The sequence below is a fragment of the Rhinatrema bivittatum genome, chromosome 2 (assembly GCF_901001135.1).
Source record: "Rhinatrema bivittatum chromosome 2, aRhiBiv1.1, whole genome shotgun sequence".
In the NCBI taxonomy this organism is placed as follows: Eukaryota; Metazoa; Chordata; class Amphibia; order Gymnophiona; family Rhinatrematidae; genus Rhinatrema; species Rhinatrema bivittatum.
In genome coordinates this window covers 73,502,237-73,527,977 of record NC_042616.1, presented here as the reverse complement: position 1 = coordinate 73,527,977, position 25,741 = coordinate 73,502,237, and the positions used below count along the sequence as shown (strand labels likewise).

Sequence of the window (25,741 nt, the reverse complement as noted above, 5' to 3'; positions counted from 1 at the left end):
TCATCACAAGCAAATGCTTGTGAATGAGGCTATTACTCATTCACTCCAAATGCAAAAAGATAAATATGCATCTCAGACGCACATTTATCGCTCAGATATTAACGCCTGCCTGGAGCAGGCGTTAATAGCTGAGTGCATTGAAAAGAAGTACAGAGAAGCAGAAAAAACTGCTTTTCTGTACTTCTTTTTTAAAGTAAAAAAAAAAAAAATTAAAATAACTCGGCAGACCGCCAAGTTATGAAGACTGACGCCGGTAAACTCGGTAAAGTCAGCGCCTGCTTTCCGTGAAGATAATTGCATCGGCCCCACAGCTGTGCAAATTTAAGAATCCAGGGGAGCTGCTTCTATAAAGATTTTGAGAGCTCTAGTTGGACTTCTAACACTGCAAAGTAACATTCACTGTCCTGGGCAACTCCCTTTTCTATAGTAATTTTTCTGTTGGATGTTTCTTCAAAGCTTCTACCCAAGTCCCTAGGCCTGGAGTTCAGCTTTGCCTTATGGATTGTGTTTTTATTGTTTGCATTTTTTTCCGAACATTTCATCAAGGATTTCATGAACGTAGTCAATAATGGATAAACCTCAGTATCCACATGAATAAAGTTTTTTATGTTCATGCCCACCAGCATTTTTTGATTTGTGAGCATTGCAGTAATACCTTCATCCATGGAGAAAAATAATTGCAGAAGGTAACTTTTAGTCCATTAAGATATAACCATTGGGCCCAATATTCAAAGATATCCGGTTATCCAATTATATTCAGCAGCTGCCCTGCAGTTGAATATCACTTCTAAGTTATCCAGAGAAGTGGATAAGTTCTGGTTATCTGGATAACTTTAGATCTGCTCAATTGCAAGTCTAACTTAGAGCTAGATTTGCTAACGATGCAGAGCTCTCTGAATTTCGCGGTAGCGGGGGTTGGGCTTGCAAAAGCCGGCAGCGATCACATCACCGTGGTGTGATCGCTGCCGGCTGTTGCACCCAATAGCGCCATCGTAAAAGGTGATGTTATTGGGTGCGCTACTGGCGGCGATAAGGGGCCTTACCTTTTCGCCGTCAGCAAAGTTTACGCGGCTTCTGCCCCGACGCCGCCCCCAACTCCTCCTTTTCCGGTGCTGGCGCCGCCCCGATTCCACCCTGATCTAGGTATCGCACGCGAAAAGGGATTTTTTGCGTGCGAAATGTCCCTTTTCGCTTGCGATACGCTTACAAAATGACCCCCTTATTCAGTTATCTTATCTGAATAAGGCTGAATATAAGCACTTAAGATAACCGGATAAGTAGTGCCGCCTCAATCCACCCATTCCCCACCCATTGACTATCCAGTTTTCTACTTAGCTGGATAAATGACTTATCTGGTTAAGTGGTGGCTGCTGAACATAGCTGGATATTCAGAAGCCACCACTTAGCTGGATAAGTCCTACTTATCTGGCTATCTAGCAATAAATGTAATTTTAGTATCAGGCCCATTGTGTTTAATAGAGCTGAGGTTGATTCTTGAGAAAGTGATATTAAATACTCATGTGGTTCCCGAAAAAGCCTAAAAATGCATATCAAGGCATTGGCTTTTTTTGAGGGGTGGAGTGAAGGAATTGTGCATATACATTGGAATCTTTTTAGACACCGTGCATGTCTTAAAATCTATTTTTTACTGGCAAGTGAAAAAAATATTAAGAAATCTGTGATACAGAAATTAAGACACTACCAGATTCTGAATGCCAGCACCTGCCTCTGCCATCCCATACAGCAATTACAAGGGCTAAATAACTGGCAGAAGACACTGGATTTTCCAAGGATCATGCAACCTACCAAGAGGTACTGTTGAAAACTTTTTCAAAAGAAATTGTAGATTCTTTTCCTAGAATTGAGGACCATTTGCTCAATAAAACTCCAGCATGTCGTGGGGTGCCTGGCTGGGGTTAGGGTACACCCCCTCAGGTGTGGCTAAAGACTGTAGGGCTGGATAAGGGCTGGTCTTCTGCCTATCCACCTTCCTCCTGTCTCACAGGTTGAGTCCTTGAGTTCTTGGGGCCAGTAGGGCTTGGCTTCAGTGGCAGAATATTATGGTTGGTCACGGCTGGCAGCTACGCTGGTCTTCTGCCTAGCCAGCCCCCTCACCCGCAAGTTGAGACCTTGGGTTCTGGGGACCAGTAGGGCTTAGCTGGATGAGGCTGGACAAGGCAGGGCAGGCACAAGCTGGAACTGAGGTCTGGCACAGGCTGGACATTGTGGGCAGAGACAGACTGGAGGCAGAGGTGAGAGTATGGAATAGGCAGGGAGTTGAGGATTGGATACTTGATCAGGCTGGTCAAGACTGGGTAAGATACTAAGCAGGAGCAAGGACTGGATATAGACACAGGCTTGGGCAGGATACTGACCAGGGACTGGGACATTGGATATGGACACAGACTTGGACAGGATACTGAATAGAGACTGGGACTGAATATAGAGAGAACATAAGAACATAAGAAAATGCCATACTGGGTCAGACCAAGGGTCCATCAAGCCCAGCATCCTGTTTCCAACAGTGGCCAATCCAGGCCATAAGAACCTGGCAAGTACAAGGACAAGGCAATGCAATAACAAGGTAGAGAATCAATACTAGGAACTGGACTTGGCATGGCTAGACAAGTCAGACCAGGACAAAGAAACTGAAGCCCAAAGGCAGGAATACAGAAGGCCTGTAGGCCACTAAGTGCAAAGCCCAGAAGCTACTAGGTGAGGTAAGACCTGAGAAGGCCGCAGTGAAAGGTATATGGTAAGAGCAGGCCGGGATGCTACAAGACAAGGTGAGGCCTGAGTAGGCCACAGAGCAAGTTGCAAGGTAGGAGCAGGCCCAGAGGCTACAAGGCAAGATAAGGTCTGAATAGGCCAAAAAACAAGGATCACGATACAAGAGGGCCCGGAAGCTACGAGGCAAGGAGAGGACTAGATAGGCTGCAAGACAAGAGACTATGTAACTGAAGGCCCAGAGGCAATAAGGCATAGAGCAAGGTAAGAGCGGGCAGGTCAGAGAGTCAAGAGTGACTCCATGAAATGGCATCTAGGTTGTGGCAAGGCAAGGTTAAATGGTGCTGGAGCTTGAATGTGGTATGTACAGTGAGGTTTAGCAAGGCTGAAGGTGAAGCTGTTGGAAAGTAGGCTGTTCCATAGACTGAGTCAGGTGGCCAGTGAGGAGATGGCTTGGGTAGCTAGGAACAGGGTTAACTGGAGGCCTCTGCTGGTAGGAAGATGTCCTAGAGGATAGGATCAGGGCGTGGTGAGGCTGCACAGCAGGCGAAACTGTGCCACAGCTCACTGAAAAATAGTATCTGCTTGCTTGTCACTTCCTCCTGATGCGGTTCTTTTCTCCATTTCCAACAGGTCCTTTGTTAAACATGTCCAGCATTGTGATTTTCTGGTAGTGCTATAGAAATGATAAGAAATAGTAGTAGTAGTTATGTCCATTAGGGATGTGCAAGAGACCCAACCCCACGACCCAGCCAGGCCTGACGCCGTGACCCAACCCAGAGGCTAAGTTTTGATGCCGGGGCCTTCTCCAGGAGCAAGGCACGATGCTGCAACCTGACCCGGAGTCCAGGTCCCAACAGTGCGACCTGACCCAGAGTCTGGGTCCCAATGCCATGACCCAACCCGGAGGCTGGGTCCCAATGCCAGTGCCTCGGCCAAGACCCAGGCTCGATGTTGCGACCCAACCCAGAGGCCAGGTTTTGACACCGGGGCCTCGGACAGGAGACTGGGTCCTGACACATGGGTCTTGGCCCAGGTTTAGGCCCAGGCCTCAAAGCCCAGACCTGGGAGCCTCTTCTTGGTCCAATTGCTTTTTCGGCACTTGCAAGCCAAATGAAGGCATTGCCATACATCAAAATGGCGCCGTCCACTGGAGTTAATGCGGCAGAGTTAATTAACTCTGGTGCAACCCCTTTGGATGGCATCATTTGACTTGCAAGTCCTAAGAAGCAGGAGGACCAAGAAGAAGTTCCCAGACCTGGGCTCCAAAGCCTGTAACTGACCCTGGGCCGAAGTCCAGGCATTGGGACCCAGCCTCCTGGTCGAGGCCCCTGCATCAGGCCTAAGTCCGTGCCTAGGCCCTGGCATTGGGACCCAGCCTCCTGGTCGGGTCATGGTGTCAAGCATAGGTTCAGGCCTAGGTCCCGGCATTGGAACCCAGCCTCCAGGCCAGTTCGCAACATCAGGCTTTACCCCAGGCCATGGCCTAGGCAAAGGCTCCGGTGTTGGGACCCAGCCTCTGGGTGGGTCGTGGTGTCGGGCCTGGATCCGGGCCCTGGCATCATGACCCGGCCTTCGGGTTGGGTATTAGCGTCGGTCCTGGGTCTGGTCCTAGGCATTGGGACCCAGCCTTCATCAGATACCCAACGGATCAGATAAGTTTTTGCTTTCTTTTGTTAATTTTCGGGGGTCTTAGCTCAAGCACAGGTGTTGCACTCGGGCCTAGGCCATGGCCCTTGCTTTGGGCCTTGGCCTATGCCCTAGGCAAGGCCCCACTTTCAGGCTTAGGCAGAGGGGCCAGCATCACACTCAGGCACAGGCTGCAGTCTCTGCTTTGGGCCTCAGCCTATGCCCTAGTAGATGCCCTGGCTTCGGGCCTAAACTCAACAAATTATTAGAGTCTGAGTCTGATTTGGTTTGGCCCCCGAATGAAACAAATTTGCTTTATTCATCATATTTTGCAGTTTTGTTTTAAACAACTGCACATCATTAATGCCATGACACCATATCATCAGTCACACCAAAAAAACCCACACACCAACGGTGTATTCCAGTACACACCAATGTAAACAATCCAAAAGCAACTAGTGTCCTGGTATTAAATTTACAATAGCACCTAATACGCCCAACTACTTATGTATGACCCTCTATTCACGGGCAGACATTGTCTGTACTGCTCGTTTTTCATAGGGGTCACTAAATCTTTAATCAAATGTAATTTTTTGTTGATTTTCAAAAATTTTTAGCAATTGCAATCAAAAATAAAAACGGATACTTATCCGCACTCGGAACCCAAACCCGACATGGCCATGTTTCGGACTTCTGTCCTGCCTCAGGGGAAAATATTCAGAAAGCCAATTCAGGTGGTTGAAAACGTCTTTTTCTTTCGGCGAATTTACTCCGTGCCGGTCCTGTTTGTCAACGCGGGCTGCATTTCACCCCGCTGAGTTTAAGAAATGGCGACAACCGGAACCTATTTATTCAATGTCAACGCCTAGTACCTCCCTTTCCGGTCAATGCCTGGTAGTTCTCTACCACGTCCTCTCACCGCTGCTAACGCTGAAAAACCTCCCCTCGACAGGGAGGGCGTTAGTTCCCCATCACGTCCTCTCAACACTCCCAGCCTTTGACCCTCCTCTTCCGGTATCAAATATTTACTATTCCATCTTTGAAAAAAAGGGATTTTGATCTGGCATACTATACTGGAAAACAATCAGTTTCTCTGCACTCACAAGGAGGCGTATATACTCATAATGAATCACAAAATAGATCACAGTAGCCCATGCTCGTAAAACGCTGAATTTACGTCACGTCCTCACTGGATGAAAGCTGTAAAAAGTCTTTTTAGGAAAAATTCGTGATCGCAGTCCCCTGCATCATTAATTGGGCACAGGGATAGAAGACTTCTTCAACAAATCACAATATCGTTCAATATCCATCCGGACAAAACCATTTTTATCCAGATATCGAAGAATCAAATGAGAGAATACCAATTGATTCTCTCATTTAAACCATTCGGGTCTACAGTATTCAAGTGAAAAATCCAGAAATGTTCCCGACGGTTTAATGAAACCTGTATGTCTCCTCCTCTTGGATTTGGATCCACTTGTTCCAAAATGGACCATCGCAAGTCAGTGAATTGGTGATGATGATCAATGCAGTGTTGGACTAGGGGGGCTGCAAGTTTGGATGTCTTGATACAACTCCTGTGTTCGATCAGGCGGGTCCGGATCTTTCTCTTCGTCCGACCGACATAAACAAGACTGCAGGGACACTGTATCACATACACAACTCCTATCGTCTCACACGAGGTCCGTCTATCATGTCGAATCACCATCCCCGAATGGGGCGCCTGCCATTGTTCACCCACAATGGTTTGACTACACATGTCACAAGTGCCACAAGCTTGATGTCCTCCAGCCGGAGACGAAATCTTGTGTGATGAGAATCGGGAATGAACAACCCGATCCCTGATGTTTTGTCCCCTAAAAAAGGCAAACCTGGGGCTCGTTTGAAACGTAGTATGCAACGTGAGAACTTTCCAATGTTCACGCACAATGTTAACCACTTCAGATGCATAGCGTGAATATTTCAAAGTACAGGTAAGTTCTTGATTATAAGGACGTTGCTGATACTGTAACAACAGATCTCTATTTGCAAACAGGGCCCTCTTGTATGCCTTTTTAATCACTCCACGGGGATAACCTTTTTGTGCAAATCTTGTAGAGAGAACTGAAGCCTGTGCTTTAAAATCCTCCATAGATGAACAGATCCTGCGCAATCTAAGAAATTGAGATATGGGAAGGCCATTCTTTAACCTTTGAGGATGAAAACTGGAATACCTTAAATAATGATTCCTATCAGTAGGCTTCCTATAAAGGGAAGTGATGAACGAATCCCCCTGTTTTTTAATCAAAATATCCAAAAAAGCCACTGAATGTTGGTCACAATGGGCTGTAAAATGTAGATGGAGATCTTGGGAATTTAGCCAATCCAAAAACAATTGTAGCTCATCCCATGTCGCTGTCCAGACAAAAAAGATGTCGTCTATGTAGCGTCGCCAAATTGCAATATTCTGAAACCATTCGGAATTATACAGAAATCTGTCCTCAAAACAAGCTACATATAGGTTAGCAATATCAGGGGCAACAGTGGCCCCCATAGCCACCCCTTGGACCTGTAAATAGAAAGTCCCATCAAAATTGAAGAAATTTTTAAACAACACCAATTTCAACATGCCCAATAGGAAACTTGTAGGTACACGATGCGGGCGGGGGCGGTTCCTTAGAATATCTTGTACCAATTGATACGCTTCTTCCTGCGGGATATTGGTATAAAGTGAAGTGATATCTAAGGTAACTAACCAACAGCCCTCAACAAATGGTGGGAGATCGTGAATCAAACGAAGCATGTGGGACGTAGTTGCTTTTGGATTGTTTACATTGGTGTGTACTGGAATACACCGTTGGTGTGTGGGTTTTTTTGGTGTGATTGATATCGTATTTTGTTACCCACATGGCGACTCCGGAGGGAGAATGGAAACATATTTTTAGTTTCTCTGATTCACAAGTGGCTGCCATTGCTAAACAGATGTCACTTTTTGAACCGGGCGAGGAAAAAACAGTTGATGCATCCTGGGAAGATCTGACCTGGTCATCCAAAAAATTGGTGCGAGCTGAGCTCCACCAAGCTACTATTGTTGAATATATCAAACAACAAATGATACCCAGAGGACTCAGGATGCAGAAGGGACCTTTAATGTTCCAAGACGACTCTGAGTTCGTATCACGCTGGATTGCCATACTTAATAAGTGCTCTCTGGATTTGATGGTTTTAATTGTGGAAAGGCTAGCAGTTTCGGTGACCGAATGTAAGCAAGAAGTAGATAATATCCAGTCCACTCTACAATTAGCCAACGATCCAGAAAGCATGGAAACATCTCTTAAACAATTAGAACAGACAGTATCTCAGTTTAGAAATCAGTTAAAACAGTTCAAGATTCAAAAGTTCCACAGGGACGATAATGACTATAAACAAGATAATGTATATTTTTGGAAAAATAATAAAAAAACTTCCAAAAAGGGACCACATGTCACTTTTCAAGATTCCGATGATTCGCATAGCAGTAGCGGGGACGATGCTAAACAATCAGAGAAGGATAAGAACACTAACAAATCAGCCCAATCTGTGCCTTTTTTAGGTCCACCTCGAGAGGCTTATCGCTCGCGCCCGTACAAAGGCAGGGCTCGAGGTCGCCCCCCAAATTGGGATTCCGCTCATACCAGAACATCGGATTGGGAAGGACCACAAACCCGAGCACAGCAGCGGAATCAACAGAGGTTTTAGACCCGATTGCCGTGGTGAATATTTCCCAATTAGCCCTTTCTCAAGATATGATTAATGCTTTAGAAAAAGGTTTATCGTATGTCCCTTCAACTAGATATGACTCTTTCCAGACCCATGTGGATCTCCACAGGTTTTTTAGGCGGTTACAATTGCGTTTGTTTTTCTGTGATATTGATAGTTGCTCCTCAGCTATCATCACACCAAAATCTACTTGGCTCCCCCCCGGACCGATGGATCCGGCTATATCCACCTTTATTCAGCTTGTGCTGAAAGATTTAGCGGCATTTGAAGAACGCCAAGGGATTTATAAGATTTGCTCATCAGAGGAGTGGGATCATGCACAAGAAGATGCTTTGAAACAGCTGTCCCGTAACCAAAACGTGGTTGTGAAACCTGCAGACAAGGGAGGAGCCATAGTGATCCAGGACACGGGAGCCTATGTTACAGAAATACAGCGCCAATTGAATGATCCCCAATATTATCGAGTGTTGGATGAAGATCCCACGGACTGGTTACGTGAAACAATTGATTCTATAGTCAAGGAAGGTGTAGACGGGGGTTTTTTGTCTTTGAGGGAAGCACGCGCTCTTAAAGTTTTACATCCGTTACACCCCGTTCTATATACCCTGCCTAAAATACACAAACATTTGGATGTGCCCCCGGGCCGTCCTATTGTAGCAGGACGTGGGTCCCTTTTGGAACCTTTATCAAATTTTCTTGATTTCTTTTTAAAACCTGTGGTCACAAAATCCACCTCTTTTCTTCAAGATACGTCCCACATGCTTCGTTTGATTCACGATCTCCCACCATTTGTTGAGGGCTGTTGGTTAGTTACCTTAGATATCACTTCACTTTATACCAATATCCCGCAGGAAGAAGCGTATCAATTGGTACAAGATATTCTAAGGAACCGCCCCCGCCCGCATCGTGTACCTACAAGTTTCCTATTGGGCATGTTGAAATTGGTGTTGTTTAAAAATTTCTTCAATTTTGATGGGACTTTCTATTTACAGGTCCAAGGGGTGGCTATGGGGGCCACTGTTGCCCCTGATATTGCTAACCTATATGTAGCTTGTTTTGAGGACAGATTTCTGTATAATTCCGAATGGTTTCAGAATATTGCAATTTGGCGACGCTACATAGACAACATCTTTTTTGTCTGGACAGCGACATGGGATGAGCTACAATTGTTTTTGGATTGGCTAAATTCCCAAGATCTCCATCTACATTTTACAGCCCATTGTGACCAACATTCAGTGGCTTTTTTGGATATTTTGATTAAAAAACAGGGGGATTCGTTCATCACTTCCCTTTATAGGAAGCCTACTGATAGGAATCATTATTTAAGGTATTCCAGTTTTCATCCTCAAAGGTTAAAGAATGGCCTTCCCATATCTCAATTTCTTAGATTGCGCAGGATCTGTTCATCTATGGAGGATTTTAAAGCACAGGCTTCAGTTCTCTCTACAAGATTTGCACAAAAAGGTTATCCCCGTGGAGTGATTAAAAAGGCATACAAGAGGGCCCTGTTTGCAAATAGAGATCTGTTGTTACAGTATCAGCAACGTCCTTATAATCAAGAACTTACCTGTACTTTGAAATATTCACGCTATGCATCTGAAGTGGTTAACATTGTGCGTGAACATTGGAAAGTTCTCACGTTGCATACTACGTTTCAAACGAGCCCCAGGTTTGCCTTTTTTAGGGGACAAAACATCAGGGATCGGGTTGTTCATTCCCGATTCTCATCACACAAGATTTCGTCTCCGGCTGGAGGACATCAAGCTTGTGGCACTTGTGACATGTGTAGTCAAACCATTGTGGGTGAACAATGGCAGGCGCCCCATTCGGGGATGGTGATTCGACATGATAGACGGACCTCGTGTGAGACGATAGGAGTTGTGTATGTGATACAGTGTCCCTGCAGTCTTGTTTATGTCGGTCGGACGAAGAGAAAGATCCGGACCCGCCTGATCGAACACAGGAGTTGTATCAAGACATCCAAACTTGCAGCCCCCCTAGTCCAACACTGCATTGATCATCATCACCAATTCACTGACTTGCGATGGTCCATTTTGGAACAAGTGGATCCAAATCCAAGAGGAGGAGACATACAGGTTTCATTAAACCGTCGGGAACATTTCTGGATTTTTCACTTGAATACTGTAGACCCGAATGGTTTAAATGAGAGAATCAATTGGTATTCTCTCATTTGATTCTTCGATATCTGGATAAAAATGGTTTTGTCCGGATGGATATTGAACGATATTGTGATTTGTTGAAGAAGTCTTCTATCCCTGTGCCCAATTAATGATGCAGGGGACTGCGATCACGAATTTTTCCTAAAAAGACTTTTTACAGCTTTCATCCAGTGAGGACGTGACGTAAATTCAGCGTTTTACGAGCATGGGCTACTGTGATCTATTTTGTGATTCATTATGAGTATATACGCCTCCTTGTGAGTGCAGAGAAACTGATTGTTTTCCAGTATAGTATGCCAGATCAAAATCCCTTTTTTTCAAAGATGGAATAGTAAATATTTGATACCGGAAGAGGAGGGTCAAAGGCTGGGAGTGTTGAGAGGACGTGATGGGGAACTAACGCCCTCCCTGTCGAGGGGAGGTTTTTCAGCGTTAGCAGCGGTGAGAGGACGTGGTAGAGAACTACCAGGCATTGACCGGAAAGGGAGGTACTAGGCGTTGACATTGAATAAATAGGTTCCGGTTGTCGCCATTTCTTAAACTCAGCGGGGTGAAATGCAGCCCGCGTTGACAAACAGGACCGGCACGGAGTAAATTCGCCGAAAGAAAAAGACGTTTTCAACCACCTGAATTGGCTTTCTGAATATTTTCCCCTGAGGCAGGACAGAAGTCCGAAACATGGCCATGTCGGGTTTGGGTTCCGAGTGCGGATAAGTATCCGTTTTTATTTTTGATTGCAATTGCTAAAAATTTTTGAAAATCAACAAAAAATTACATTTGATTAAAGATTTAGTGACCCCTATGAAAAACGAGCAGTACAGACAATGTCTGCCCGTGAATAGAGGGTCATACATAAGTAGTTGGGCGTATTAGGTGCTATTGTAAATTTAATACCAGGACACTAGTTGCTTTTGGATTGACCATATCATCAGTGCCATACACTTACTATTAATACTATTACTTCTACTACTACTGAATTGTGCCGTCGTTACTACATAGGATCAATCCAAAGTAGAAACTGCACAATCCAGTTCAATTCTGTTTGACAAGATATTATAGAACAAAGTAGCAGCACGATAAATAAGCACAAGAATTCCCTTTCTCCTGAAATGTTGTAACCCCTCAGGACTTACACATGGCAGCATTTTTACAGGGCAGTTTTCAGATATATTTATTTAGGTCATTAATTTGGGTAAATTGACTGTCGGAAGGTGAGAGCTCTAAAACTGTTTCAGCCCTTCTATTCTCTTGTAGTCCTGGGGAAACCCAGAGAATTTGGTTATTCCTATCAGGGCCTCTGAAGCGAGAGTGGAAGAAATCATGGATTCTAAGCCCTTTTTGTGAAAGATTGAAGAAGAAGAGTTAGCAATCACAATCTCCCAGCTTAAAGTGTTATCCCCTATGGGTATTTTGAGGAGTTGGATGAGGGAGGACCACATCTGGTGAGGGTGTGGCATAGGGAGTAACAGCCCAACTTGAACACCTTGGCTGATTATGTCCAGTTGGCCATAGATTCGACCAAGCCACTGGAGCTCATTGATGATCCCTTTGAATTTGAGATTCCAATAGTGACCAATGAAGGGGAAAAGCAGAGCCCTGAGGATGCTGTAATGATGCATGGGTATGGGCAGATAGGCCTGGAAGAAGAAGTTCCTGTGATGTGTTGGAGCTGCTATGAGTTTTTTCTGAACCAAAACGATTGAGCCTGACTGCAAAACATGTGGAGTCCCAATATTTCCAAACATCCCAGGATCCCAAGGTGGCCAGAAAGTGCAAAATATGTTTCCACCCTGACGCTAAAACTTTGGACAGTGGAGAAGTGGGATTTCTTTCCCTAACCAGAGAAAGATGGATGAAATTCATAATAACCTTTCAACTAGCAGCTAGGCCTAAGAGAAAAAGCTCTGATACAGATAAAGAGGATTAACTAGATTGTTCCACAGATGTTGCAGAGCAAAGAGGATCTTAACAAGCATCCAGGAATCAAGGATTTCCTTGTCTCTGTGTTGAGCTGCACTTGTTTTGTATACCGTATGTTTTACTGCAGGGATTGTTTTCTTAAGTGATTAGTTTCTCGAGAGCTCCAGGCTTTCTGAGTTCAGGACTTCCTAATGGCAGTAGCAAATCTTCAGCTAGGATTCTGTTTGTTGGTGGCATTAGCTGCCAAGTGCTTGGAAGTAGTGATTAAGTAAACTCCAGTTAGTAATTACTGGGAAAATGGACTTTATTAATGAAGACGAAGGCCTACCCAGATCATGAGGGTTTGAAGATCAGAAGATCTTTCTTGTTCTTCAGAGATGTTTAAGAAGATTTTGAGTTAAAAAAAAAATAAAATTATGAATAAAATTGACACTTGAAAAATAATACTATAATAAGTATTGCCTTCATCTGCATCTGCCTGCATAATTGTATATTTTATTTCAGGTGCCTGCAATTATGGTGTTTGTTTTCAGAATTCAGTACTCAAGTTAGTGGAGGATTAAATCTGCGAGTGCCTGTCTTTTCTGATATTTTTTCAGGTGCCTGGAGTTTCAGCCATAGAGTCCATGGCTGGATGGAAGGAGGAGTGGAGAATGAGGAGGGTTGTCACTCAGGCAGTCAGATCCAGTTTAAAGACTATAAAAATGCTGACCAGGTTCTTTGTCGATAAGAGTGTGTTCTTGTGTTTTGCAGGGTGTAGGTTTCTGGTTTAGCCCCACTGCTTTGGATGTGGTTTAAAAGGTTGTGGAGGATATGCCTTGGCATTACCTTTCACACCCACATGGCCTTAAATATATTCATGTACTATATTGATCAGTAAGATTCCTTGCTGGTGTAAGCTCTAATTATTGTGGCTATTTGATTCCACAGGGGCCATAAAAGATTTTGTACAGTTCTTGGGGCTGGTTCCTCTCCTGATAGCTCTCACACAAGTCTCTATCCCTGAATCCTTTGTTGTGAGGGGAAGGATTTCTTCTTGTAGGCCCAACGTGACAGGGGTACCTTGGTAGCTTTTTTCCCTGGGAGAGGTACAACTCTTTTACTGCTGTGATGGCTGTCAATGCCAATAGCACACAGAGACTTTGCTTGAGTGTTCAAAACAAATACTTTATTGAAGGTGAATCAGATGAACTAATGGCAAGGTTTAAAACAGTTTTTAACCTCCACAGTGGGTATCTTCCCATTTACAGTCCGTCTTCTTTCTGTGCAAGGGTCTCTTGCTACTAGGACAGGGGAAACACTCATCCTCCAGGGATTGGAAAAAAATGAGGTTCCCAAGTGGGCAAGGTATCCTTGTTTGAGCAGGGAAACCCCTCCAAAGCTGGTAAAAAAAGATAACAACACAGTATCTGCATAGAGAGTCCCAAGACTCAGTTCTTTATTAAGTCTCAGTTTGTTCTTTCTTATAGTTCTCCACTGTCTGTCTCGATCTCTATCACTGTCTCTCTTGATCTCTCAATGTCATGACCCCCACAATGGACGGGATCCACTCTGGAACAGACATCTCTCAATGTTCCTTTCTTCAGGACAGGAAGGGAGCAGTATAACTCTTCCTCCTGGCTCTTCTACCCAAAAGTCCTTTTTTTCCCCCAAGCTGATCCAAACACTAGAAGGTCTCTGCAGCTCTGTCCTCCAGGAGGTCAGAGAGGGGTAGATCATCCCTATCCTGCCCCCCCCCCCCCCAGCAAAAGATTTCCCCATGACCTCTCTCCAAGCAAAACCCAGGTTTTCACAGGTTTCTTACAAAAAAAATTTGGAAAAAGCCCAAATAACCCTGGAAACCAACCTAGCCAGCCAGTGAGTGGACTGGAATGCAAGCTTCCCAACCTTGCTCAGGAACACCAGGCAGAGATTGCCTGAGTTCTCAAACTAGGTGCAAAATCCAATTTAGGAAAATCCTCTTGAATGATGTCAGAAGAGAATAGCTATGTTTAGAGAACTTGGACAAACCCCAGTGGGATGTGTTAGTTTTAACAAAACTCCTGTACCCAGTGAGTGCAGGGAGAGTCAAACAGTCAGCCTGCAGCCTGCTTCACAGAGATGGTCTTTCTCTCTACAGGGAAAGGACCTAGAGTTGGGCCTTCTCTCAGCAGAAGGAGGCCTGAAAATGTGCTCCTGTCCTAGGAAGGTGGCTGGGGCCCAAGATCGGCATTACCAAGCCTTCAGGGAAGGAAGCAGCCTTTGGGCTCAAGGGAGTGAATTCCAGAGAGGTTATGTGAAGATAAGACGTGGTCTTAAGGAAGAGAGTTGTAACTCCATATTCCTCATCTTTCAAAAGAAAGATGTTTGCAGGAAAAAAAAAATATTGCTCTTGGTGGGAGTTTAGCGAGAAAACTAACCAGCTGAAAAAGGTCCTGAAGAATTGCTGACTGAAAGAAAAGAAAATCAGCCAGAGACTCATGCTTTGAGATTTGGAAGAGAATTGAAGAATGAAAGGAGAAGAGCTGCATCCAGAGCAGATATTAGGGGAGACCCCAATGTGAAAGGTTCATGCCCCAAACAGCTTACCTGCTAAGGACATGCAGCATTTTGCTATTGTGAGGGACAGTTGTTATTTGTGCTGTTGGACTTTATTTGCTGGACTGTTTTGATGCATTGGACATTCACTGTGTTGCTTGGATTTTGTTCTGTCATCAGGGACCAGTAAAATCTTTTGTTTTGACCAACAGCCTTTGTGTGCAGTGTGGCGTTTTGGCTGGATGTTGCTGGAATAGTGTACAGAAGAGCCTCAGAGAAGAGAGAAAATCCTTAAGGACCTTGAGAAAAGTAATTTTCCCCACTTTCCCCTCCCCCCTCCCACCAAGGGGTGGGAAGGACACAGTAGGCATGGATACTGCCCTGGCCCATGATCCTCCCAGTGAGCCCTGTGACTATATCCAGAATGGGGGGTGGCGGCTCCATAGTGCTGCCTTTCCTTTCTCATTATACCCTATGGAAACAGGCTGAATACATGTGCGAGAGGGAAACGATGCAGGAGTTATGAGTAAAGTGTGTAAGCATTTTTTTTTTCTGCTTCCTGTCCATAGTTCACACTGATGCATTTTGGCATGTGTGATCCATGCTTTCTTTCTGTAGAGATTAACTGAGAGCTGAGGAGCAGATGACAAGTCTGAAAAGATATCATGAGCCACATGTGTATTTTAATAAGGCCGATGATGGCTTTTTCTGCCTGAGGAGGGTTAAGCCCCTGAAGACCTCATTGTCTATCTATTTTCTGCTATCGAGTCTTCCGAAGTCCCTGTTTTGTTCATCTGATCCTCTTGAATAGATGTTCACCACAGCCTCCATTCTGGCTTCTGACTGGGTAAACTATATGCACTGTAATTATGATAAGATCTCTCTTACCACACTGCTACAGTTTGCTTCCGTAAGCATGTTTTTTGCTCATTTTCAACCTGCTATTTTTGATGTGGAGGTTAAACAGTGGGGAAGATAGCAGAAAACATTTTTCTGGCACAGACCTCCCCCATTTCCTCTCCTGCACATATCTCCACTTCTTCTGAAGCCCAGAATTGCAGCAACCTTCTGAGCCTCCACGATTTGCAAACACAGCTTATTCACAACTCATGTTCAATCCTTATCACCGAAGTGTGGGTTCCTCAAAATCTGACAACATGCAAAAAAAAAAAAAAAAGATATATATATATATATATATATATATATATATATATATATATATATATATATATATATGGGAGTAAATCTCAGTTAGAATTTTACCAAAAAAATATGATAATCTGTCTGGATAATGCCATATACCGATTCTTAACCTAACGTCACTCAAAACTGACATTTATAATGACTGCCTAAGCACATATATACTGTAGGTCAGGGATATGAAAAAGCAGAGATGTCTAAACGAACTGGAGCTAGGATATCTGTGGCTGCAAATTCCGTATGTGGTTTGCAGATGGATTAGAGCTGCACAACTTGGAGATTCACCAGTTTCGCACCACTGTTTACTTGGAAAGAAGCGGTTATCTTTGGGCAGGCACCCACCGAGCAGCGAGAGCTCCCGATAAAAGCAAATTTCTGGTCCCTTTACATAGCCATCCTTCCAGTGCACATCGTGGTTCTGGACATGGTTTCGTTGCACACCATTTCTATGGCAGCAGTAACTGTGACAATTTAGAACAGGGCGTCATGCATGTCTTATCTTTGACTAGCACATGCTGTTTCTGCATATCTTTGTTTTTGACTAAATTGTTTACGTCAGCCTATTTTACATTTAATTTGTTAATTATTTCAGGAACACGTGTATTTGTGAAGCTTCTCTGGGAGGTACAGTCTTCCCTTTTGACATAAAGGTGTTGTGGGTTTTGAGGATTACTCACGGGGAAAATAGCTCCTTGTAGTCTTCCCGTAAGACTGGTAAAATAGAGCACATCATTCATTTACTAGAAAGTGTTGATTTACTTTTGTCTATTTATTTTTTTTAAGATTATTTCGGTTTATTATGTCCAGAGCCCCAGGACAATGTTCCACAATTCTAGCACATCATTAAAGAATGCCGCACTTAATTATATCTTTTCCCTGGGTGACTTGAGAGCTATGAACTTCTCTGTCATGCATTTTATGAAATCTTGAAAATGTTCTCTAAAATGCTTTCATTCTCCATTCTTAAGCATTACAGATATCATCAAAAGGAAGGTGAAATAATTTAGAAATAAAACTGAAAAAAAGTAAGAAGCTTCGGGAGCTTTACTATTATCCAAAGAACGCATTGGGTATTTTTTCTTCTTTGTACTGCTCCTACAGCTTTCACTGCTGCTTATTTCTGGGCTTAAGGCTTCAGGAGCCAATTTAAGCACAGTGAGCTTTCTTTGGCAGACTCTTGCACTTCTTCCTCTAACTCTCCTTTACCTGGGCATCCCAGCAATGGTCCTCTGCAGAGACAGACCGTAAGTCTCGTTGGATACTGGTAAAAATGCATTCTGTATGTGTCACTCCTCTTTGACAGGCAGGGATCGCTTTCATTCAGTGACTATGAACTGGCTGAATAGTTAGGGTAGAAATGAACCATGGTCTCCTTCATGGTAGCCCATGATGTCATTTTCTGATGCATTTTTAAGGTCGGCACCATTTTAATGTCACCTTGGTGCCATTTTTCTAGAGTTGTGATAGGACAGGAGTGGGTGGGGATTGCTCCTGCGCCTTTCTTCTACCAGGAACCCCACAGAAGGAGTGGGGGTGGGGGTTGTAGGGTCTGAGGAGGCCCCAGATGAGATTGGCTTGGATTGGCCCAGTTGTGTAAGCCTATGCACCATTTTCCAAAATGAAAAAAACCCAAGAATTTTCTGGGTTTTTATAGGGATGGTGCATTTGTGTCAAATAATCTGAAATTAAATTGAGCCATTTTGGTTCAGATTACTCATTCATTTCAAGCAAGTATGCTTCACTATTGACTAATGCAGAAATACAGAGGGAAATAGTTACACCTGCAAGTACAAGTAGATCAAGATCTGGAAGAGGAATGGTTAATTGCAGCACTGGATAGTGTACTACGGACAACATGGTTCACACACAATAAACAGAACTAGAAACAGTTACTGGGTGTAACTTGTTGATGTCAGAAGGCTTGTATACAAGCTTGTATAATAAGGTAACACGGCTCATCTACTGGAAACTCTGGAAACTCTCTAACATCACTGTACCAGAAAAGCACTGGGATCACAACTCTGAGAGAACTGTAGAGAATGAAGTTGTGATCACCTGAGACTTTTCTATTCCAAACAATAAAAGAATGATAGAAGAAAACCAGACATTGTTCTAAAGGAGAAAAACACAAGAACAACATCACATAGAAGTGTCAGTACCAAGTGACTATTTTGTAGGGATGTGCAGAGGGATGCCATACGTTGCATTTGGAATTCTGATTCTTGGGGGACAGATACAATGCATTCGGCCATATGGCACCCTGATACGTTAATATGTTGATTTCTATTCGTTTCCCCGCTAAAATTAAATTAACTACAACCCCCACCCTCCTGACCCCCCCCCAAGACTTACCAAAACTCCCTGGTGGTCCAGCGGGGGGGTCCGGGAGCCATCCCCTGCACTCACACCCTCGGCTGCCGGTTTCAAAATGGCGCCGATAGCCTTTGACCTACTATGTCACAGGGGCTACTGATGCCATTGGTCAGCCCCTGTCGCATGGATGGCCGGTGCCATCTTGTGCACCTACCATGTGACAGGGGCTGACCAATGGCACCGGTAGCCCCTGTGACATAGTAAGGGCAAAGGCTATCAGCACCATTTTAATTACTGGCAGCCAACGGCCCGAGTGCAGGCGATCACTCCCGGACCCCTGCTGGACCACCAGGGACTTTTGGAAAGTCTTGGGGGACCTTGCTGACCCCCACAAGACTTGCCAAAAGTCCAGCGGGGGTCTGGGAGCGACCTCCTGCACTCAGGCCGTCGCCTGCCATTATTCAAAATGGCACCGATAGCCTGTACCCACACTATGTCACAGGGGCCAACGGAGGTGGATACAGTCATGGGAACCAAAATATGAGGAGAGGAAATCATGCGACCTAGGGAGGCCTCTCCCACCAATCCTAGGTCCGAGAGTTCTCCAGCTTTTGAGGGCAATACTTACCATAATGACCGGTTCCTGTGCAGTAGAGACATCAATTTTGCTGGTGTCATCTTTGCCGTTCCTTGGAAAAAATCCTGAATTGGTCAATCTGCATGAGTTCTTCTATGGAGGTAGATACCTCTTATGGGTTGGAAGGAATGAGAGGATGCTGAAATTATGGTGCCAATTGGAGTGGATGGCAAGAAGTGATCATCTCTCGTAAATGTTCCTGAAACTGAAGGTCTAGACAAATAGCTAGGCAGATTTATTTATTTATTTATGTATGTATGTATGTATGTATTTAAAATCTTTTCTATACCAGCGGATCTCTAACAGCCAATTCATCCTTTATGGAGTCTGAAAGACCTTGACAGAAGATGACAACAAGACTCTCCTTTACCCAATGAAGTTCAGCTGCAAGGTGCGGAACTGAACTGCGTATTCGCCCACAGACTGTGATCCCTGATGAATATGGAGCAAATCTGAGGCTGTGGAGGCAGACCGGCCTAGTTCGTCGAACACCTAATGAAAATCCTTGAGGAAGTGGTCCAAATTATTCAGCAGTGAGTTGTCACTGTCCCATAGAGGGGAAGCCCATGCCAAGGCTGGCCCTTCTAAGAGGAAGAGGATGAAGGTAACCTTGGTTTTATCAGAGGGAAATAATGGAGCTTGTAATGAGAAGTGCATTTTGCATTAATATATGAATCCATGGCACAGTTTTGTATCTCCACTGAAGCAGGGAGGAGGAGGTAACTGCAGCACAGAACTGGGATGTGAGGGGGTTGGGGGTACTGGAGGAGCTGCTATAGCCAAAGCATTCATACGAGCAACTAGCCTTTCTAAGACTCCTGTTACTTGATCCAGGACTCCCTGTTGCTGATGAACTCATTTAGCTAGTCCTGGAATGGCCAGCAGTGATGTTAAATCTACCTGGCTCATGGCCTCGGCTATCTGTTACGTTTATGTGGACTCAATGATAGAAAGACAGCCTTACCTGAGCCCAAGCCAAGGTCAGATGCCACCGAGGATTGGACGGATGCAGATCCAGCTGGAGTGGAGTCAGAGCCAGCGTCTCCACTGAATCCCAGTTCAAGTAGAGACAGACAGGAGGTAGAGGAATCCAAGACAATCCCAGTCACAGGCAGGGAGCAAGCAAGAGAAATCCAAAGTCCAGTCCGGGTCAAAGGCTGGCAGCAGGCAAGAGGAATCCAAGACAATTCGGATCACAAGCAAGCGACAAGCAAGAGTAATACAAAGTCCAGTCCGGGTCAAAGGCAGGCAGCAGGCAAGAGGAATCCAAGACAAGCTGGGTCAAGACAAAGGCAAAACCAGCAGAGAGACAGCACCAGTACAAGCAAGCATGTAGCAGAGGCAAAGTTTGTGCCGGAGGGCTGGGTAGATATAGGCACAGTTTCCCACGCTACTGTTGGGACCGTTGGGAGGCATGCCGACGTGCCGAGGGGGAGCGGAGCCAAGCTGCTGAGTGGGTCATCCAGTGTCGCGCGACCATGATGTCACTTTTGCTTTGCGCTGCTTTGGGGTTTTGAAGGGTAAGCCCGATTCACAGCGGTAACACAACAGAGGTCAAACCAGGCCACAAGAACCTGGCAATTACCCAAACACTAAGAAGATCCCATACTACTGATGCCAATAATAGCAGAGGCCATTCCCTAAGTCAACTTGTTTATTAGCAGTTAATGGACTTCTCCTCCAAGAACTTATCCAAACCTTTTTTAAATCCAGCTACACTAACTGCACTAACAATATCCTCTGGCAACAAATTCCAGAGCTTAATTATGCATTGAGTGATAAAGAATTTTCTCCGATTAGTCTTAAATGTGCTACTTGCTAACTTCATGGAGAGCCCCCTAGTCCTTGTACTTGGATTTTCAGAAGGCATTTGACAAAGTTCCTCATGAGACGCTTCTAGGAAAAGTAAAAAGTCATGAGATAGGTGGTGATGTCCTTTCGTGGATTACAAACTGGCTAAAAGACAGGAAACAGAGAGTAGGATTAAATGGACAATTTTCTCAGTGGAAGGGAGTGGGCAGTGGAGTGCCTCAGGGATCTGTATTGGGACCCTTAATTTTCAATCTATTTATAAATGATCTGGAAAGAAATATGACGAGTGAGGTAATCAAATTTGCAGATGATACAAAATTGTTCAGAGTAGTTAAATCACAAGCAGATTGTGATAAATTCAGGAAGACCTTATGAGACTGGAAAATTGGGCATCAAAATGGCAGATGAAATTTAATGTGGACAAGTGCAAGGTGATGCATATAGGGAAAAATAACCCATGCTATAGTTAAACAATATTAGGTTCCATATTAGGTGCTACTACCCAAGAAAGAGATCTAGGCGTCATAGTGGATAACTCATTGAAATCGTCGGTTCAGTGTGCTGCAGCAGTCAAAAAAGCAAACAGAATGTTGGGAATTATTAGAAAGGAAATGGTGAATAAAACAGAAAATGTCATAATGCCTCTGTATCGCTCCATAGTGAGACCACACCTTGAATACTGTGTACAATTCTGGTCGCTGCATCTCAAAAAATATATAATTGCAATGGAGAAGGTACAGAGAAGGGTGACCAAAATGATAAGGGGAATGGAACAGCTCCCCTATGAGGAAAGACTAAAGAGGTTAGGACTTTTCAGCTTGGAGAAGAGACGGCTGAGGGGGGATTTGATAGAGGTGTTTAAAATCATGAGAGGTCTAGAACGGGTAGATGTGAATCGGTTATTTATGCTTTTGGATAATAGAAAGACTAGGAGGCACTCCATGAAGTTAGCATGTGGCACATTTAAAACTAATCAGAGAAAGTTCTTTTTCCTTCAACGCACAATTAAACTCTGGAATTTGTTGCCAGAAGATGTGGTTAGTACAGTTAGTGTAGCTGTGTTTAAAAAAGGATTGGATATGTTCTTGGAGGAGAAGTCCATTACCTGCTATTAATTAAGTTGACTTAGATAATAACCACCGCTATTACTAGCAACTGTAACATGGAATAGACTTAGTTTTGGGTACTTGCCAGGTTCTTATGGCCTGGATTGGCCACTGTTGGAAACAGGATGCTGGGCTTGATGGACCCTTGTTCTGACCCAGTATGGCATGTTCTTATGTTCTTATTATCCGAAAGTGTAAATAACCAATTCACATCTACTCATTCAAGACCTCTCATTATTTTAAAGACCTCTATCTTATACTGGTGAGCGAACAAAAGTACGCGTGTGCGCAGATTTATAAAATCTGCCTCATATTGAATAAAGTGTCTGACAAAGCTGAGCCCCAGTGGAGACTGGATGCCAGACAGATTCTGCCAATCCAAACTTTCTGGAATTTGTCAGCTAGGAAGGATGCAGACCAGTTTATTACTGTGAGGGTCTATGAGCAGTGTTTGACTCATGCCAGAAAGGATTCTCTGTGCTGAGTCCTCCAAACTCTTTGACGTGGAGATCCTGCTGGTGTCCATGTTCATTGCACTGCCACAGTTTATAAGCGACTGATTACCTTGCCTCAGCTTGGGTCTCAGTTAGCCCTAGTTGTCCATTCTTGTTTGAATCCAGTTTGGCCCTAGTTTGTGGCCTATTCTTGTCTATTTTGCCCAAGTTTGTGGTCTTCTGGTTCTCTTTGTTCTGCCTTATTGGTTATCTTGTTCTCTGTGTGACCCTAGTTTTCAAGTTCTGCCAGCCACCAGAACCTGAGGGCTCAACCCAAGTGGGAGGTGGCTGGTTCACGAAGAAGATTCTGATTCCAGTCCAGTTCCTGTTCTCCAAAGCGAGCTGCACCTCTCTTCAGCCCCTCTCCAACTCCAGGGCTTAATACCATGGCAGTCCTGCCATGACATCAAGCTGAGGCCAGTCTGACTCCATGGGTGCAGAATTATGGATCCCCCTTGAGCCTGGCTTGATTTTATTTTTTTTAGGCTCTAACCTGCAGCTCTCCAAGTTCATGCATTCCAAGTAAAAAACACAGAGTCTGGATCTTCTGTTTGTGTTTTTCTAAGAATGCTTCTGATATGTTTGTGACTTGTCAGCCTTCTATTTCCATACTCCAGTCCTAGCACCAATGGAGTAAATGCCCACTGTTTCTACAGCTCCTCTACCTGTCTCTACACTGGTGAAGTCAGGCCCAGTTCCCAAGAATCTTGTTATGAACCTGCCCGCGAGGAGCGCGGGCAAGCCCCTTACCTCCCGTGGCCAGTCGGGCCGCTGGCACTGTTTCCTTTGTGGCGGGCGTGCTGCCATCGCCGGGCTCCTCCCTGGCTGCCTCCGGGCCGGCGCGGCGGGGTCGGGCCGCCGGGGGCTCTACCTTACAGCTGGGATAGCTGCTGCCGCTCCTATTCCTCCCGATGTGGCTAGGACCGTCCCTGGGGTCCTCGGATGCCAGGGAGCCGTCCTCACCGATGCCAGGGTCTTCAGCCGGCAGGGAAGCCGTCCCTGCCGGTGCCTGCTGCTGCCCGGGTCCTTGCCCGGCAGGGAAGCCGTCCCTGCCGGTGCCTGCAACCAGCCTGAAGTCCTCTCTTCTTTCTTCGTGCCTGAAGCCTCTCCTGCTTGCTTCAGTGGGCCTTCCACGTGGCAGGGACGCCACCAATGTCCCTGCTCTCTTCTCCTCCAGCTTCCTAAAGTATGGGCGCGCGCCTCTCTCCTTCTCTTCAAGGGCCAGCCAGGTATGACCCCCTGCTATCTCCTCCCTGGGCATTGTCCTCTTCAGCCCTACAAAAGGGCCAAGCGTTCATTCTAGCTTTGGTTTTGCAAGGAGTTAGTTGCTCCTGGATGTTCCTGTCTTCGCTCCAGGAGTCTTCGCTGTTCCAGCTCTTCTTCAAGGTCCTGTGTTCTTTGTTTCCTGTCGGAACTCCATATCTGTTCCTGATGTCCATGATCCGGTCCTGATGCCTGTCTCCTGATCCTGATGTCCGTGATCCAGTCCAGTTGTCCTGAACCCCTGGTTCCTCGTTGCCACCCTTCCTGGCGTGCCACGTCGTGGTCCACAACCAACTCCACGGGCAGGCTGTGTAGGGTGCCTCATGGTGCAATGCCTTCTTCACTTCTGCAGCACAAGCCTCCGGGAGACTTCCGCTTGTATCTTTGTCCCTGGTCTACAGAGTCCCTTGTGCTTGCTCCGTCCATGCCAAAGACTCTACTAGTACCTGTGCAGTCTCAGCGTGATCTGTGACTAGCCACTGGTGGCTGTGTAGGGCATGCCCTGGTGCAGGCCTCTACAGCTTCTGAGACGTGTTCCTCTTCTTCTCACCACATCTCGCCTAGAGGCTCTTCGAATCCAGCGTGGTCTGTGAACAGCCCCGCGGGTGGGCTGTGTAGGGCGTGCTGCTTCATAGTCTCAACCCAGTACTTTACTTGACTCTTCTGAATACCTTGAACCTTTCTCTGAGTACCTTGTTCCTGAGTCTCGTCTGTGTATCCAAGTACCTCATTCCTGAGCCTCGTCTGAATCTCCATGTTCCGGACTTCATTGCCCTGACCTCCATCCGGCCTGCCGCTTCTTGCCGTTACCCAGCGGCAGGTCCGAAAGGGCTTGGAATGCTCGGAGGACTGTTCATAAGACCTCCATTGTGTTGATGGTCTCCCCGAAGCGTTCAGGTCCGGTGGAGGGTCATTCTCTTCAGTCATCTGTCTGCAGTCCAGCCTTGCTCCTGTCCAGCCCATGCTTGGGCATGCCTCGCCTGCCACAGCACCTCTTCGCAGTTCCTATGGGGTCCAGCCGTGGTCCAAGAACACACATTCCCCTGGAAAGCGGAACCACTCTCCTAGCGCTTCCTAACAAATCTAGTGCCTGCTGGTTATATAGACCCAGCTCCCAAGAAGCCAGCTTTAGAATCGCAGACTCTGGCTTGTATAGTTCCATTGGCTCCATTTCAGGCCTTCCCAGTCTCAGCTACCTTGAAAATCTTGATTCTAGTTCCTACTACTTCAGCCTCAGTCCTAGTTCTAGTCAATCCAGCACCTTCATCTGATGCAGGAGTAGCTATTACAGGCTTCATTCCCAGGAATCTGCTCCCAGAAGCAGCAGCTGCCCCAGCATACGCTCCAGAGAATCCATATCCAGCAACAGCAAATCCAAGCTCTGCACTGGAGAATCCACATCTAGCAGCTGCAGTTCCAAGCTCTGCTCCAGAGAATCCTCATCTAACAGCAGCTGCTCCAAGCTCTGCTCTGTAGAATCTGCATCTAGCAGCAGCTGCTCCAAGCTCTGCTCTGTAGAGTGTGTATTCAGCAGAAGCAGCTGTTCCATAGTCTGCTCTGCATTCTCTGTTCTAGGTTCTGCTCTGCAGCTGTATTTCCCATCCCTTTAAAGTGGGGTACTGCTGCCTTGGACCCCAGTTTCAGTTGGGATCTTGGGGGGGGGGGGGGGTGTCCTCCTTAATGGTGTCTTGAATCCACTCTTTTTTTTTTGGGGGGGGGGGGAGGGGAGGATATGTGGGCAAGGCTCACCTTCCACTAGCAGGGGTCCTCAGTGAGCCATGTACACTCTCTTCTCAGTCCTCCAAACTATGTGGCTTGGAGGTCCTGCTGGCAGTCATGTCCATTGCTCTGCCACAGTTTATAAGCCAACTTCACAGCAGGCACCTTGCCTTAGCTTAGGCCTCAGTTAACACTAGTTGTGGCCTATTCCATTCTTTCCTGATTCCTGTTTGGCCCTAGTTTGTAGCCTTCTGGTTCTGTTTGTTCTATTCTTGTCTGTTTGGTCCAAGTTTGTTTGGCATTCCACCTTATTTTGTTCTTCTCTGTTTGGCCCAAGTTTATGACCTTCGGATTCTGTTGGTTTGTTCTGTCTTATTAGTTACCTTGTTCTCTGTGCGGCCCTAGTTTTCAAGTCTTGCTGGCCACTGGAACTTGAGAGCTGAACCTGAAGAAGAGGTGGCTGCAGTAATCAAAATGGCGCCGATA

General features: G+C 45.5%; 1 protein-coding gene across 3 annotated transcripts in view; it reads left to right on the top strand.

Annotated features, from left to right (window-relative positions):
- VIPR1 (vasoactive intestinal peptide receptor 1) overlaps positions 1-25,741 on the top strand; it is a 510,641-nt gene that overhangs the window by 98,119 nt on the left and 386,781 nt on the right. Inside the window, exon 1 of one of the 3 annotated variants that reach the window (XM_029588348.1) lies at positions 19,162-19,465. The exons of the other annotated variants lie outside the window; for them this stretch is intronic. Within the exon in view, the coding sequence (XP_029444208.1) occupies positions 19,460-19,465 (6 nt within the window). The 5' untranslated portion in view covers positions 19,162-19,459. Of the gene's footprint in view, positions 1-19,161; positions 19,466-25,741 lie in introns of those variants that run through there. 3 annotated transcript variants of the gene reach the window in all.